This window comes from Colobus angolensis, unplaced genomic scaffold, assembly GCF_000951035.1.
Source record: "Colobus angolensis palliatus isolate OR3802 unplaced genomic scaffold, Cang.pa_1.0 Scaffold207, whole genome shotgun sequence".
Taxonomy (NCBI): Eukaryota; Metazoa; Chordata; class Mammalia; order Primates; family Cercopithecidae; genus Colobus; species Colobus angolensis.
Window position 1 is genome coordinate 6,098,952 of NW_012115233.1, and position 15,165 is coordinate 6,114,116.

General features: G+C 44.1%; 1 protein-coding gene across 2 annotated transcripts in view; it reads right to left on the reverse strand.

Annotated features, from left to right (window-relative positions):
• MBTPS1 (membrane-bound transcription factor peptidase, site 1) overlaps window positions 1–15,165 on the reverse strand; it is a 64,255-nt gene that overhangs the window by 48,729 nt on the left and 361 nt on the right. The window contains exons 2-4 of one of the 2 annotated variants that reach the window (XM_011942186.1): window positions 9,551–9,663; window positions 8,278–8,405; window positions 123–609 (exon numbers count right to left, since the gene is read on the reverse strand). In XM_011942186.1, coding sequence (XP_011797576.1) covers window positions 123–285 — 163 coding nt within the window. In that variant the 5' untranslated portion in view covers window positions 286–609; window positions 8,278–8,405; window positions 9,551–9,663. The remainder of the gene's footprint in view (window positions 1–122; window positions 610–8,277; window positions 8,406–9,550; window positions 9,664–15,165) is intronic. The other variant, XM_011942185.1, reaches the window with a different exon arrangement.

Sequence of the window (15,165 nt, forward strand, 5' to 3'; positions counted from 1 at the left end):
AAAAAAAAGAGAAATATACTGTAGAAAAGAGGAACATGTTCTTCAGCAATAGCTAATGTTATATTAAGTAAACTTGAAAAAAATAGGATGGGAGGTCCTAATACTTAAGACAACATCATTACCATATTCCACAACTGTTGATGAGAATTCCACCTTCAAAGTCAGGTGGGAACAGCCAGGGCATGGGGCCTTTTCAAAAGATTTCTTTTCCAGTCTGTCGCCCAGATGTTTCTTCCCACAGAGCAAAACCACTAGCAGAAGCAGCCAGATGTTGACAAGCTTCATGGTCACAAGCGAATATGATCATAAAATTGCATACGTTCAAATCACACTTTTTTCTTCTTGATTAGAAGTAAATTTTTGTTTCGGCTAAAAGCTGCAACATTACTGATCAGCCATCTTACAGTCTTGTCCAATGTAAATAAAAGTTAAATCCCATGGCCTTTTGTGGTTCAGCCTAAAGCGAGGCTTTCATTTCTTTCTCCGCTTCTTCTCCATCTTGGAAATAAGGCTTCTCTCACTCAGGCCGTGATGACTGAGTCCTATACTCCATTTGTACCACAGAACCAACGTCCAACGGGGCTGATGAATCAACCACTGTGAGCCAATCTATGAAACAAAAAGTAGTGCAAACAGACATTAGTAGCAAACTGACATAGCCAGGTATGATTTAGTTGTATTTATAATTTAAACATGTGGGTCAGTCAGGCAAGGTGGCAGGTGCCTGTAGATCAGCTACTTGAGAGGCTGAGGTAGGAAGATCATTTGAGCCCAGGAGTTTGAGTCTAGCCTGAGCAACAAAGTGAGACCCTATGTCTAAAATAATAAATAAGAGAGTAAAAGAGATATCCCAGTTTTAAGACAAATTAATGTGCCATACAACCATGAAACGTATTATTTCGTGTTTATTTATTTATTACTCACTGCTTTCATGGGAAAATTTTTTTAGGCATCTTCAAAAATAAAACAATAAAATAAATGAGAAAAATGGAAAAAACTAAGGATAACAAAACAACACCAAAACTATTAAGCACACTGGACCTGAGCATTCTAGCAGTCAAAGAGAAGAAGGAATCAGGATGATCCTTTGTTCTGTTTCAGATTCTATATTTCCTATCATTTGCAACTCAATCCCCAGAGCATTTCCCCAGTTGGCACTTTTACTTCCCACAAATTTCATGAAGTTTTCAGGCAAAAGCTTGGTATACATCCTCACTTTCTGCTGTAACATTAATGCCTAACAGCAAAGTAATTTCCATATAAGTGATATTTAACACCTTCTTTAAGAAACACTATGCTTTAACATTACAGATTTTGAAATATTTTCTACCAATTCTATGAAAAGAGCATAAAAGGGTTTACTGTCTTGAAATCTATTTTACCTGAAACCTCACACTTAAAGAAATATAACTCGCTAAATGTGTTATAAAACCAGATTATCTCTTTACTGGAGTGACATGAGAGGACAGTTTGTGAGGGAAGTTATTGCTAAAGAAAAATGTCATTTGAACATTAAATTACACATGGACACTGACATCTTCCAAAACATCTAAATTGTAAGAAAAACTGCCATTCTTCACAATGAAAACAGAGCAATAGTAAAGAACAATGCTGGCTGTAACATACCCAGAAAAATCAGTTGCACAGACCATACCCTGGGGCATAAATAATCCAGCAGGGTGGGGGATGCGTAAATGAAGCAAGAGAGGCCTTCCAGTGTTACTTAGGATTTTATTATTCTTATTTATTTATTTATTTATTTTGAGGAAGGGTCTCACTCTGACACTGAGGCTGGAGTGGGTGGCGCAATCTCTGCACAGGTCACTGCATCCTCAACTTCCTGGGCTCAAGCAATCCTCCCGCCTCAGCACCCCGAGTAGCTGGGACTACAGGCATGCATCACCACACCCAGCTAATTTTTGGATTTTAATATAGAGAAGGGGTCTCGGCATTTTGTCCAGGCTGGTCTCAAATTCAGGTGATCCAGCCACCTTGGCCTCCCAAAGTGTTGAGATTACAGTCATGGGCCACCATGTCTGCCCACTACTTGTATTTAAAAAGAAAACATTAAGGACAAGGAGTTAGTTATCTATTAAGAAAGGTACTTCAAGCTGTAAAACTCATTCTTCTGGCAGAAACTGGTGCTTCTGAGTTTTTGGTTTCTGGAACTATCAACATGTGCTTCTGCAAGTAGAAAAACATTGATGAAAGTACTGTGAGGGGTTAAAATATCCAAATGATATTTTTACATTTACTAAGTAGGGACTCTCACTACTGTACTAACAACTGATCCTGAAAAACAAGTCTATCTCTAGTACTGGCACTGGCAACTAAGAGACGTGGAACTCATCTGAGACGAGTGAAAGTTTAAAGCAGTTACATCCACCTTGACAAGAACAACAACAACGAGAATGCCAACTGCACGAGCAGAAACAAAGAGCCAAACCGAAAGACCAGAAAAGCAGAGGGCACCTAAAGCCACCCTAACAGGTTTCACAGAAGTTTACTCAGGAGTAAGCACCTATTTCTCAGTTTCTTTATGCTTGATACATCCAGCAGTGGAGTACAAAGAAAATAATGACATGAAGCATGTATCTAGCTTAATTAAAGACTACTGGCCAAAGATAAAAGCCAGTAATAACAGTTCTCATAGCACAGTGAATGAATATATATTTAAAAGATATTTATTAAATGGGTTCCTTACTCAAGGCAGGTTTTTTGATGTTGCTGTTAAAAAGGAAGGAATAATCATTTGAGCCCAGGGGTTTGAGACCAGCCTGGGCAACATGGAGAAACCCCATCTCTACACAAAAAAATTAAAAATTAGTCAGGCATGGTGGCACATCTATAGTCCCAGCTTCTCAGGAAGATCGCTTGAGCCTGGAGGGTTGCAGTGGGCCAAGAGTGCACCACTATATTCCAGCCTGGGTGACACAGTGAGACTCTGTCTCCACTTAAAAAACAAACAAAAAAGCCTCTTAAAACTTTTCTGCCTCAAGCTAAAGAATCTATGACACACATGTGGACTCCATATAACACAAATATAAGTAATAGTAGTGAGAAAAATCTTAGACCCAACTGGGTTAAATCAACTTCAATTCAACTTGTTCTAAAATAATTCACTCAAAGGTAAAGACTCTTAGGTAAGAACTTATAACACAGCCCATGCAGAACAGATGGCTGATGTTCTCTTACAACTTAGGCAGATACTTGCCTTTAAAAGAAACGGAAAGAAAGGGTTTGGTTGTTTTTTGTTTTTTGTTTTTCTGAGATGGAGTCTTGCTCAGTCACCCAGGCTGGAGTGCAGTGGCACGATTCGGCTCACTGCAAGCTCCGCTTCCCAGGTTCACATCATTCTCCTGCCTCAGCCTCCCAAGTAGCTGGGACTACAGGCGCCCATCACCATGCCCGGCTAATTTTTTTTTTATATTTTTAGTAAAGACGGGGTTTCACCATGTTAGTCAGGATGGTCTCGATCTGCTGACCTTGTGATCCACTCGCCTCGGCCTTTCAAAGTGCTGGGATTACAGGCGTGAGCCACCGCACCCGGCCGGGTTTGGGGGTTTTTTAATGAAAAAAAGGCCAGGTGTGGAGGCTCACACCTGTAATCCTGGTGTGATTCCACTTTGGGAGGCTGAGGCGGGCGGATCACTTGAGGCCAGGAGTTGGACACCAGCCTGGCCAACATGGTGAAACCCCATATCTACTGAAAAAAAAATTAGCTGGGCATTGTGGTGCATGCCTGTAATCCCAACTACTGGGGAGGCTGAGGCAGGATAATCGTTTGAACCCAGGAGGCAGAGGCGGCAGTGCGCTGAGATTGTGCCACTGCAGCAGTCCCGCCTGGGTGACGGCAAGACTGTCTCAAAAAAAAAAAAAATAATAAATGAAAAAAAAACTCTAAGGTAATCAGTTCTTCCCCAAATTAAAAATAATAATAAATTTGGGGTTTTTGGAAAACGGAGAAGGCAATTATTATCATAAGACACTTTACCTTAACTTATTCATTAGATCAGGCAATTTTAGAGTACTTACCAACTTAAGATACTATCAGGTACTACAGAACAAACATGGATTATTAGCGTGTCGGGACACAACCTTCAAAGTGTGATCTAGTTAAATTTAAGGAGGTCAAACACAACTAAACAAAATGCAGGAAATGAAAATGCCAAAGGAGAGGCAGGCATCCAGGGTCATAGGTGCTGAACTGACACACAGTTCTCTCCAGGCTGTGAAGAGGCGGCTTCTGCTGGGGAGAGGGCACCGCAGCAGCTCTGGAAGAATCTGAGCTCAGCAGGACTGAAAGATGGGCGTGAGGGAGGGAGGAGCAGAGCATCCCAAGGATGGCAATGCTGTAAAGACACGGACGTGCACAAGGATCAGCACCACCCAGCCTGAGGAGGGAGGCAAAGACGGGTCAGTCTGGAGAGGCTGAAAGATGAGGGGGGCAGAGAGGAGCTCAAGCAGGTACACCCCAGCCAACAACCGGAAATGCGGACCCCTTCCATCCAATGGCAGTGAACAGCACAGAGATAAAACACGGCCAAAGGATGAGATTGCTGAGCTCCTGGGTTCACCCATCCAACTCATTTAGTGAGAAACTACTAAGAGCCAGGCACTGTTCTAGGGGTAGGAATAGAGTAATAAACAAAACACCATAGAAATCTCTGACTTCCTGGCGCTCACCTTCCAGTGCAGGGAGACAGACCATAACTAAGACAAGTAAAACATATGGTATTTGGATGGTGATAAAAACTACATTTGGGAAGGAGAAAAACAGCTGGGCACGGTGGGTCACATCTGTAATTCCAGCACTTTGGGAGGCCAAGGCGGGTGGATCACCTGAGGCCAGGAGTCCGAGACCATCCTGGCCAACATGGTGAAACCCCATCTCTACTAAAAACAAAAAAATTAGTCGTGCGTGGTGGCAGGCGCCTGTAGTCCCAGCTACTCAGGAGGCTCAGGCAGGACAATCACTTGAACCCAGGAGGCAGACATTGCAGTGAGTCAAGATCACACCACTATACTCCAGGCTGGGCAACAAAAGCAAAACTTCATCTTAATAATAATAATAATAAATAAATAAATAAGTAAGAAAAAACAAAGAAAAGGAATACAACAAGTCAGGAGAGGGCTGGCTTTCTGCTACAGTGCTACCTACAGCAGCTGCTGAGAAGGGGCCTTTTCAGTGAAGGCCCTTCGGATGCAGGAAGCTGGCCAAGGGTCTGGGGAAAGAGAATCCAGGCAGTGGGAAAGCAAGTGAAAAGGCCCTGGGGCAAGGACCATTCCTGGTGTGTGTGAGGAAAGAAAGGCAAAGAGGCCAGCGTGAAGCAAGGGAAAGCCGAAGATGAAATCCGAAGAAACGGGAGATAGCCCGGGGAGGGCCTGCAGGTCCCAGAAAGGACTTCAGCTTTGATTCTGAATGGGAACAGAAAGTGTGAGGCAGTCCTGAGCACAAGAGGCTTGCGTTTTAGCCCAATCGCTCTGGCTTCGGTGTGGAAGGGGGCAGAGGCTGAGGCAGGGAGCATCTGGAGGACTTCTGTATAGAAAGAACCAAGGGAGAGCAGATGCTGGCTCGGACCAGGGCGGGCAGGGGAGGTGATAACAGGCAATGACATTACAGATACGAAGGTAGAAGTGACAGATGTGCTCTCCACCAGATGTGGGGGGCACACAAGTGAGGATTCATGGCAACACCAAGGCTGGCTGCCCGACTGGACCAGTGGAGCTTGCCCCTAACTGAGATGGGGAAGATAGCAGGAAAGCTGGCTTGGGAGACACCAGCAGGAGCTGAGCTCTGAGCATGTTCAATTTAGGATGAGCCTCAGGGTCTAGGGCACGGCTTAGGGCAGAATCCCAGGCAATCCAGTACCTTTTCTTTCAGACATGACAAAAGACAGAAGGCACAGGAAAGTCAGAAGGAAACCACAATCTGTGGGAAATAATTTGCAAAAGGAAGGTGGGTAAGCTGAAGAGACCAAGACCGCTAGTTTAGTAACTGGTCCCTTCTGGAAAAGGGCCACACTAGTGAGTGGGTGAGCCTGGCCGCGAGACTGCATTTTACCAAGCCTATCAACTCCAGCCCACCTGCTCTAGTCTACCAAACCACCAGCAGCTGGAAGGAAGGTGCCTTCAAGTGTAAAAATCCCATGGGGATGAATGATGAGGCTGAAAATGACAGGGACAAGGACACACCCCTTGCTGTGTTTGGATCTCGTGGACCTGCTTGTGTTCCTAAAAGGTGAGCTAAAACCCAGGCTCTAACAAGACACTATTTCAAAGGATTTATGGCTCAAAAGACATGGCAACAGATCCTGAAGTTTCTATAGTTTCCCAATCCTAGAATACGGTGGTTTCAAAATGTAAATTTCCTTTAAGGAAAACAAAAATGCTGAAATGGGGGCAAGAGACCAGTAAATGATGGCAGAAGGACTGGGGTCCCCAAGGCTGTGCTTGTTACCAAGCCCCGAACTCCTGGGCCTCTCTTTTTTTTGAGACAGGGTCCCGCTTGGTCCCCCAGGCTGGAAGGCAGTGGCACAATCACGGTTCACTGCAGCTTCACCCTCTTGAGGCTCAAGTGATCCTCTCACCTCAGCCCAGTAGTTGCTGGGACTACAACAGCACCACTATGCGCAGCTAATTCTTTTTTTTTTTTGGTAGAAATGGGGTCTCACCATGTTGCCCAGGCTGGTTTCAAACTCCCGGGCTCAAGAGATCCTCCTGCCTCAGCCTCTCAGAATGTTGGGATTACAGGCGTGAGCCACCATATCTGGCCTGGGCCTAAAGAGATCTTGTTCCCACTGACTCACTAGACAAGTCCGTGAGGCTTTGCAAGCACAGACTGCACTTTCCAGGGTCTAATACATCTATTCAGCTGTGACGACTGGTCCCTCCTGGTTCTCACTATATAATGCAAACCTGATGGGCACACTTCCCAAGACAGGCTCACCACTGAGAGGTAAGCAGGTAAGCAGCAGCAGGACAGGCAGACAGAGCATGCACATGCAGATACAGACACACACACCTAAGGAAAAGCACTTTTTTCTTCTTTTTAGATGGAGTCTCACTGCTTGCTTTTTTGTTTTGTTTTGTTTTGAGACAGAGTTTTGCTCTTGTTGCCCAGGCTGGAGTGTGATGGTGCATCTCCGCTCACTGCAACCTCTGTCTTCCAGTTCAAGCGATTCTCCTGCCTCAGCCCCTCCAGTAGCTGGGATTACAGGCGCCCGCCACCACGCCCAGATAATTTTTGTACTTTTAGTAGAGACGGGGTTTTGCCATGTTGACCAGGCTGGTCTCGAACTCCTGACCTCAGGTGATCCACCACTCCCCTCGGCCTCCTGAAGTGCTGGGATTATAGGCCTGAGCCACTGCGCTCAGCCCAAGAAAAGCACTTTCTAAAAAGAGTGCCAACTCTGCCTTTTCTTCTTCCCTTTCTGAAGAATTCTGCTGAAGACAAGAAGGTAGGTATTCATGGGAGAACGGCAGAAGCCCACCATGGGGTCTTAGAGTCTGAGCGGAGTGAGGAAGGTATGTGAAGGGAGAGGCACCAGGTGAGGGGGTCAGAGCCTGGCAAGTGAAGAAGGCACCACGCAGGCAATGGGGTGATAGCAGTGAAGGTGAAACTGTCTGATCAAACAAATATTTTACATATAATGGGATGGAGTTTTCTTACTGTCAGAGAAGGGAGTCAGAAATATGAAAGAGAAAAATACAAATGAACCATTCAGTATCAGAACAAAATGATAAATGCTGGTCTGCATTTAAGGTTTTCAATACATAGACTAACAGATGTAGAAAGAAAGAAATCTAAGTGCATGTGTACATGCTACATACATTTCCTAGCTATCTCCAAAAGGGTGTGGCAGCAGTGAAATCCCAATAGCAAGGAGCCCACCTAGTGCCCACAATTGGTTCTACATATCTCTCTCCACTAAAAGAACCCAGGCTCTTTGGACAGAGAGCTAGTTCCAGGTTGGGTAGGGTAAGAATAAGACGGGTTTGGAACAGTGTCACTCGGTGAGGAAAGGCTCACAGAATGATGAGGAAGTGTCCAAGGAACACGGAAGCCAGTCTGGAGGGGCCCCCACTAACCAAATCCGGGGCAATCTGAGCATCGCAATAAATGATGAATATAACAGATCCCAATTCGTGGAATAAAACAGGAAAACAGGAGTCCACAATGACATAAAGTTTGAAGAAGAATGAGATATTTACATCATCTCAAAATGCCTTACTGCCAATAAAATGTCTCTTTTCAAAGGGGAAAAGTCATTTTACAGCGGAGAGGCTCCACCAAGTTGTCCAAGGGAAGCATTAATGGGACAAATGGAGCCAGGTCTACAAGAGCAGATGCACTGAGAAGAGCCTGCATCACTTCTGGGAGGTTCCTGACAAAAATGCACAACCTGAAATCAAATCATGAGAAACATCAGACCAACCCAAATTCAGAGACATTCTACAAAATCAACTGGCCTAGAATTTTCCTAAGTACCAAGGTAATGAAAGGCAAGAATGTCTGAGCTACCGCCCCAGATTGAAGGAGACTCCAGAGACAATGCAACTCATGAATCCAAACTGGATCCATCTGCTGTAACAGGCACTCAGGGACAACTGGCAAAACCCAAATAAGCCTGCCTGTGGATCAGATGGTAGTGATGTATCAAAACTAATTTCCTGATTTTGACAACTGTGCTGTGATTATGTAAGAAGGTACTTGCTTGGAAGATACGCCCACTAAAATACCGGGGGATAATGGAGTATCAGGTCTGCAATTTACTCGCAAATGCTTCAGAGAAAAAAGGGTTTCATACTGTTCGTGCAACCTTCTTGTTAGGTTCAGCCTGTTTCCAAAGCAGGCAGAAAAAATAAGTTCTTTATGTAGCCTCACCTGCCAGGGATGCACGAGCCTGGGGGTATTTTAAACGTGGTGACAGGGGCATTCTAAGCCTCTTATATTGGATTCAGTCAGTGCTGTTCACTGCTACGAAACCAAACCATATACCATGTCAGACAGATTTACACTCATCAATTGTTATGTAGAAGGACATCCGAAGATGGGACTGAGCTAGTTAAAGGGAAATTAAAAGTATATCTCATTCTAGGAAATTGACAGAATTCCTGAAAAGATTCATGGTAAATTTCTGCTAACATTAACCTGTGTTTCTATGATTTACATTCAACAAATCAAGTGACATTTTGACAGAAAAAATGAGGCACCCCCTGCAGAATAAAAATCATGTTTATTAAGTCAACAAATCGAATAAAGTAAGTACTCTCACACGTTGTTGGTGAATATTAAAAAAAAAAAAACAACTCAACCTTTTAGAATGGCAATTTTCAAATATGGATTAAAACGGTTAAAAACGAACACTAAAAACTTTTGATCCAACAAATCCAAAATAACAAAAACTAACACTCACTGAGCATTGAGTATGTAGCAGGTGCCATTCTAAGTAGTCTGCAATTATTAACTCATTCAATCCTCCCAACAACCCATTATTACCCCCATTTTCAGATAAGAACTGAAGCCCAGAGTAGCCAAGCAACTTGCCTGGGGCCACACCACCAGCAAGCAGGACAGCTGGGCTGGAAACTCAGGTGGTCAGCCTGGCTCCAGAGGCTGCACTCGTCAGAGGCAGGTCGCCTGCTTGTCTAAAATCTCCCCTAGGGATTTAATCCAAGAAGTATCAATCTGGAAGCACATAAGGCTTTCTGTCCAAGGATACACACTGCAAGATTATGAGTGGGAAAAGCTGGAGACCATCTCAATGTGCATAAACAAGCAGACTGACTAAATAATTATGGTTCGTGCATACCACAGAATGCCATGAAGCAATGTCAAATGCTCCTCCTGCGGTAGGCTCAACAATGGTCCCCACAAACATGCCCACATCCTCATTCCTAGAACCTGGGAATGTTCCTTGGTACACAAAAGCATACAGGCCAAAGGGACTTTGCAGCTGTGACTAAATGAAGGCATTAAGACAGTATCCTCGATGATCCAGGTGGGCCAGGTGTCATTACAAGGGTCTCTATAAGAGAGAGGCAGGAGATGAGAACAGGTAGTAAGAGACGAGATGATGAAGCAACGGGTTGGCTGGCCACAGTGGCTCATGCCTGTAATCCCAGCACTGTGGGAGGCTGAGGTGGGCAGATCACCTGAGGTCAGGCGTTCAGGACCAGCCTGGCCAACATGGGGAAACCTCATCCCTATTAAAAATACAAAAATTAGCTAGGCATGGTGGTGGGCGGCTGTCATCCTAGGTACTTGGGAGGCTGAGGCAGGAGAATCCCTTGAACCTGGGAGGTAGAGGTTGGAGTGAGCCAAGACTGTGCCACTGCATTCCAGCCTGGGCGACAGAGAGAGACTCCACCTCAAAAAAAAAAAGAAAGAAAGCAATCCAGATGATGAGATAATCTGAGGAAGAAGTCGGGCGCCAAGGAACACAGGTGGCCTATAGAAAGAAAAACAAAAGGAAACTGATTCTCTCCACAGAGCCCTCAGAAGGACACAGCCCTGCTGAAACTTTGACTTTAGCTCAGTGAGACCGATTCTGGACTTCTGATATCCAGAACTGTGAGACAGTAATTTCATGTTGTTCTGGGCCACTGTTTGTGGTCATTTGTTACAATAGAAATATGGGGAAATGCTAATGAAATGTTAAGTAAAACAGTTCATGTACCATATAATCCAAATTTTATTTTACATTTTAATTTTAAAATGTGTCTATGAGCAAGAAAAAAAAAAATGCAGCTGGGTGTGGTGGCTCATGCCTGTAATACCAGCACTTTGGGAGGCCAAGGCAGGTGGATCACTTGAGGCCGGGAGTTTAAGACCAGTCTGGCCAACATAGCAAACCCTGTCTCTACTAAAAATACAAAAAATTAGCTGAGCATGGTGACACATGCCTGTAATCCCAGCTACTCGGGAGGCTGAGGCACGAGAATCGCTTGAACCGAGGAGGTAGAGGTTGCAGTGGGTGAAGATAAAGCCACTGCATTCCAGCCTGGGCAACTGAGACTCTGTCTCAAAAGGAAACAACGACAACAAAAAAACCCACTGAAAGCCACATACCAAAATGGTTACAGTGGTTCTACCTTTCAACTGTATGATTACAGATAGTTAATTTCTGCTTTATTTTATTTATGTTTATAGGGAGCATGTTACTTTTATACTTAGATAAAACATATCATTTAAGTATTTTAATAAACCTTTTCAAATAAATTTTAAAGAATAGGCCAGGCTTGGTGGCTCATGGCTGTAACCCCAGCACTGCAGGAGGCTGAGGCTGGGGGTGTGCGGTGGGGGTGGATCACCTGAGATCAGGAGTTCAAGACCAGCCTGCCAACATGGTGAAACCCCATCTCTACTAAAAATACAAAAATTTGCTGGGTGTGGTGGCGTGTGCCTATAATTCCAGCTACTCAGGAGGTTGAGGCCGGGAGAATCGCTTGAACCTGGGAGGCAGAAGTTGCAGTGAGTCAAGATCAAGCAACTGCACTCCACCCTGGGTGACAGAGTGACATGCCATCTCAAAAAAAAAGAATAAATCACACTTTCTGGTAAGACAGTGGCACAAAAATTCAAATATATATGCTAGATTTAATTTTATTTGTACATACACTAAAGCTTAAAAGGAGTCTATCTCCTACAAATCGTTCTCAAAGATCTGTCTAAAGCTATTTTCCAGCCTAAGGAAAAGACAGCCTTTGAAAGTACTAAGCTTTTGGCTAGTTCATTCTGAAAGGCTTATTATCATTTGTAATATCACTTAAGAGAGCCTACTTAGGGCTGTTCCTGGATCCACTAAATGTTAACTGGATTTAGTTTCTATAAATTCTTTATGCAGAAGACCTGGTTATCTTTCCATACAAAGGCATAACCTTAAAAGATAGTATTTCTATACCTATCGATTTTTCATGAGAATGATTACATCTCTAAAACAGGAATAATTTAAAATTTTTGACATCAAACACTAACTTAAAAAGACACAGTTCAAATTATAGACACAGAAAACAGGACTTAATGGGATTTGTGTAGAAGGGAGATTCGGCAGAAGAAATGGATTACCGGGCAAGCAGCTGGCCCAGCTGGTGGCTAGCATTCTGTGCAGCTCTTGGAGTCTCCCACTTACAATTTTCACAAGAAAGGAATATCACAAAGATTATAATTCTGGGCATAACTAAAATATACCTGAAATTATCTCTTTAAAAATAATTAGAACATAATGCAGGTGAGAGAAAATGACTTGTATCACCCGATAATCATCTAATTATGCAGCTATGCCTTGCTTTGTAATAAACTAGTTTACTAAAATAGCTCCAAAGGAGACTGAATTGTGTTTAGACCACGAAAGGTTACTATCCAGTCCAACTAAAAGTCGGCTGAAAAACTACCACCATCAGAACCAATTGCATACTTGACTGTATTACCACTGTTTAACAGGCTAACAATTAAGTCATGCCAGACCAAACTATAGTAAAACAAAGGTGTCTTCTTTCTTTTTTTTGAGATGGAGTCTCGCTCTGTCAATCTCAGGCTGGAGTGCAGTGGTATAATCTCAGCTCACTGCAACCTCTGCCTCCCAGGTTCACGCGATTATCCTGCCTCAGCCTCCCAAGTAGCTGGAACTACAGGCGTGTGCCACCATGCCCAGGTAACTTTTTGTATTTTTAGTAGAGATGAGATTTCATCGTGTTAGCCAGGATGGTCTCCATCTCCTGACCTCATGATCCGCCTGCCTCGGCCTCCCAAAGCGCTGGGATTACGGGCATGAGCCACCGAGCCTGGTCGACAAAGGTGTATTCTGGTGTATTCTTACATCCAATGCAACTATTTCTTCTGGCACATTCCATCCATCAGGTGGTCTTGTATTAAAAACAAAAAAAATTCATCCCAATGTATCACTACAGTCAAGAGTGAAAAACCTTGGTCTGTGGTGTCTTCACTGCCTACTATTTCACAAAGGTCACTCTTGTCTTTTAGTCCCACCCTTGAGTCATCCAGTATTAGCTGGCCACACACAGGGCACCTCCAAACTTCTTACCTTCTTTATTTTACTTTAAAATGCGTTTCCTCAACTGGGTATGGTAGCTCATGCCTGTAATCCCAGTACTTTGGGAGGCTGACGCAGGCGGATCACAAGGTCAAGGAGTCTGAAACCAGCCTGACCAACATAGTAAAACCCCATCTCTACTACAAATATAAAGATGAGCCGGGCATGGTAGCAGGCGCCTGTAGTCCCGACTACTCGAGAGGCTGAGGCAGGAGAATCGCTTGAACCCAGGAGACAGAAGTTGCAATGAGCTGAGATCTGCCACTGCACTCCAGCTTGGCGACAGAACGAGACCCTGTCTCAATAAATAAATAAATAAATAAATAACGCGTTTCCTCAAGCAGATTTCTGCAGTAATGATGGGAGCAATGCACAGTTCACCTTAGCCTTCAGTCTTCCCAGTTCTTTTTTTTTTTGGAGACATAGTCTCACTCTGTCACCCAGGCTGGAGTGCAGTGGCGTGATCTTGGCTCACTACAACCTTTGCCGCCTGGGTTCAAGCGATTCTCCTGCCACAGCCTCCCAAGCAGCTGGGATTACAGGCGCCTGCCATTGCGCCCGGCTAATTCTTGTATTTTCAGTAAGGACGGGGTTTCACCATACTGGCCAGGTTGGTCTTGAACACCTGACCTGGTGATCCGCCCGCCTCGGCCTCCCAAAGTGCGGGATTACAGGCGTGAGCCACCGCGCCCGGCCCAGTCTTCCTAGTTCTTGCTAACCTCCTGACTGGAAGAGCTCCCACTTCATCCCTAGGTGCTTCAAAGGTTTCGCAAGCTCTGCATTGGAATTTCCCCTTTTTATATAGAAAGGACCAATTCTTGATTATACAGGGTGCCTGGGGAGTGCAGTAGTTTGACACGTGTCTCGGTCAGGTCCCAGCTTCCATCCCCAATCAACAATTTTGCTGTCATCTGCATCACACACTAGAGCATAAAATAAAATTTTATTTGACAAAAGTATTCTGCATAAATGTTTAAACAAAATGCAGTAGAGCCATACAACTGAATATTATTTGCTCATAAAAGGAATGAGATCCTGATTCATGCTACAACATGGATGAACTGTGAAAACATGCTAAGTGAAAGAAGCCTGACACAAAAGGCCACATATCATATGTTTCCATCTGAATATATGAAATAGTCATTAAAGGCAAATCTAGAAAGTCAAAGTAGATGAAAGGTTGCCTGTGGCGGAGCTTGGAAATGGGTATTGACCACGAATGGGTATCAGAGGTCTTGGGGTAACGGAAATGTTCTAAAAGTGGATTTGGTGGTGACTGTGCAGCTGTAAATTTACTAAAAACCACTGAATAGTACACTTAAAACAGGTGGATTTTATGGTATGTAAATTCTACTTCAATGAAGTCCTTATATTAAAAAATAAGTATAAATAATAAAAGCAGATTCTCCAGATTGAAAAACAAAAAATGAGAGGAATTACTTCTCTTCTGCAAGCCCTCCTTTTCTTACACATACAATCGCAGACCCTGAAGTTAGGAGGGCTTACCTACATAGTTAAGACTTAAGGACGAGTCTCCAGAATTCAATTCAGGTCATATTCCACTCCATGTCATTTGGAAGTGTCAATCACAATCTAACAACTCCATGTCATTTGGAAGTGTCGACTGGAATCTAATAATTTGTGTAGACAAACAGACAACCCAATACGAAAAGTAAACATCTTAATAAAAATATTGACGATCCACAACGATCTTAGGTAGCGCAACCATGCCAAGGCGAGGCAAGATTTTTAAGATGCTACAGGTTTAAAAGGCAACCAGGTTCTGAGAGTTCGCCGAACAGGATCCCTGCATTTCCAAAAACCAGCAGCGGAATATGCACAGACCGAGATAAGGCAAAGACTCGAGGTCTTTTAAACCTGAAGCCAGCACTGTCCCGGAAGCGCACCTAGAATTCAGTCTGTTTGCAGGCTCGGGGCCAGAGCAGGGCGTATTGTTTCACTCGGTGAATGCTCATTTCACGTAAAGAAAACCATGCAACGGAACAAGCCGCCGGAGCGCGCACACCCCCGCAGGGCCGCGGGACAGGCACGCTGTGCCCAAACAACACCGGAGGCCCCGCGCCCATCTTCCCCGGCCCGGCCCACGCAG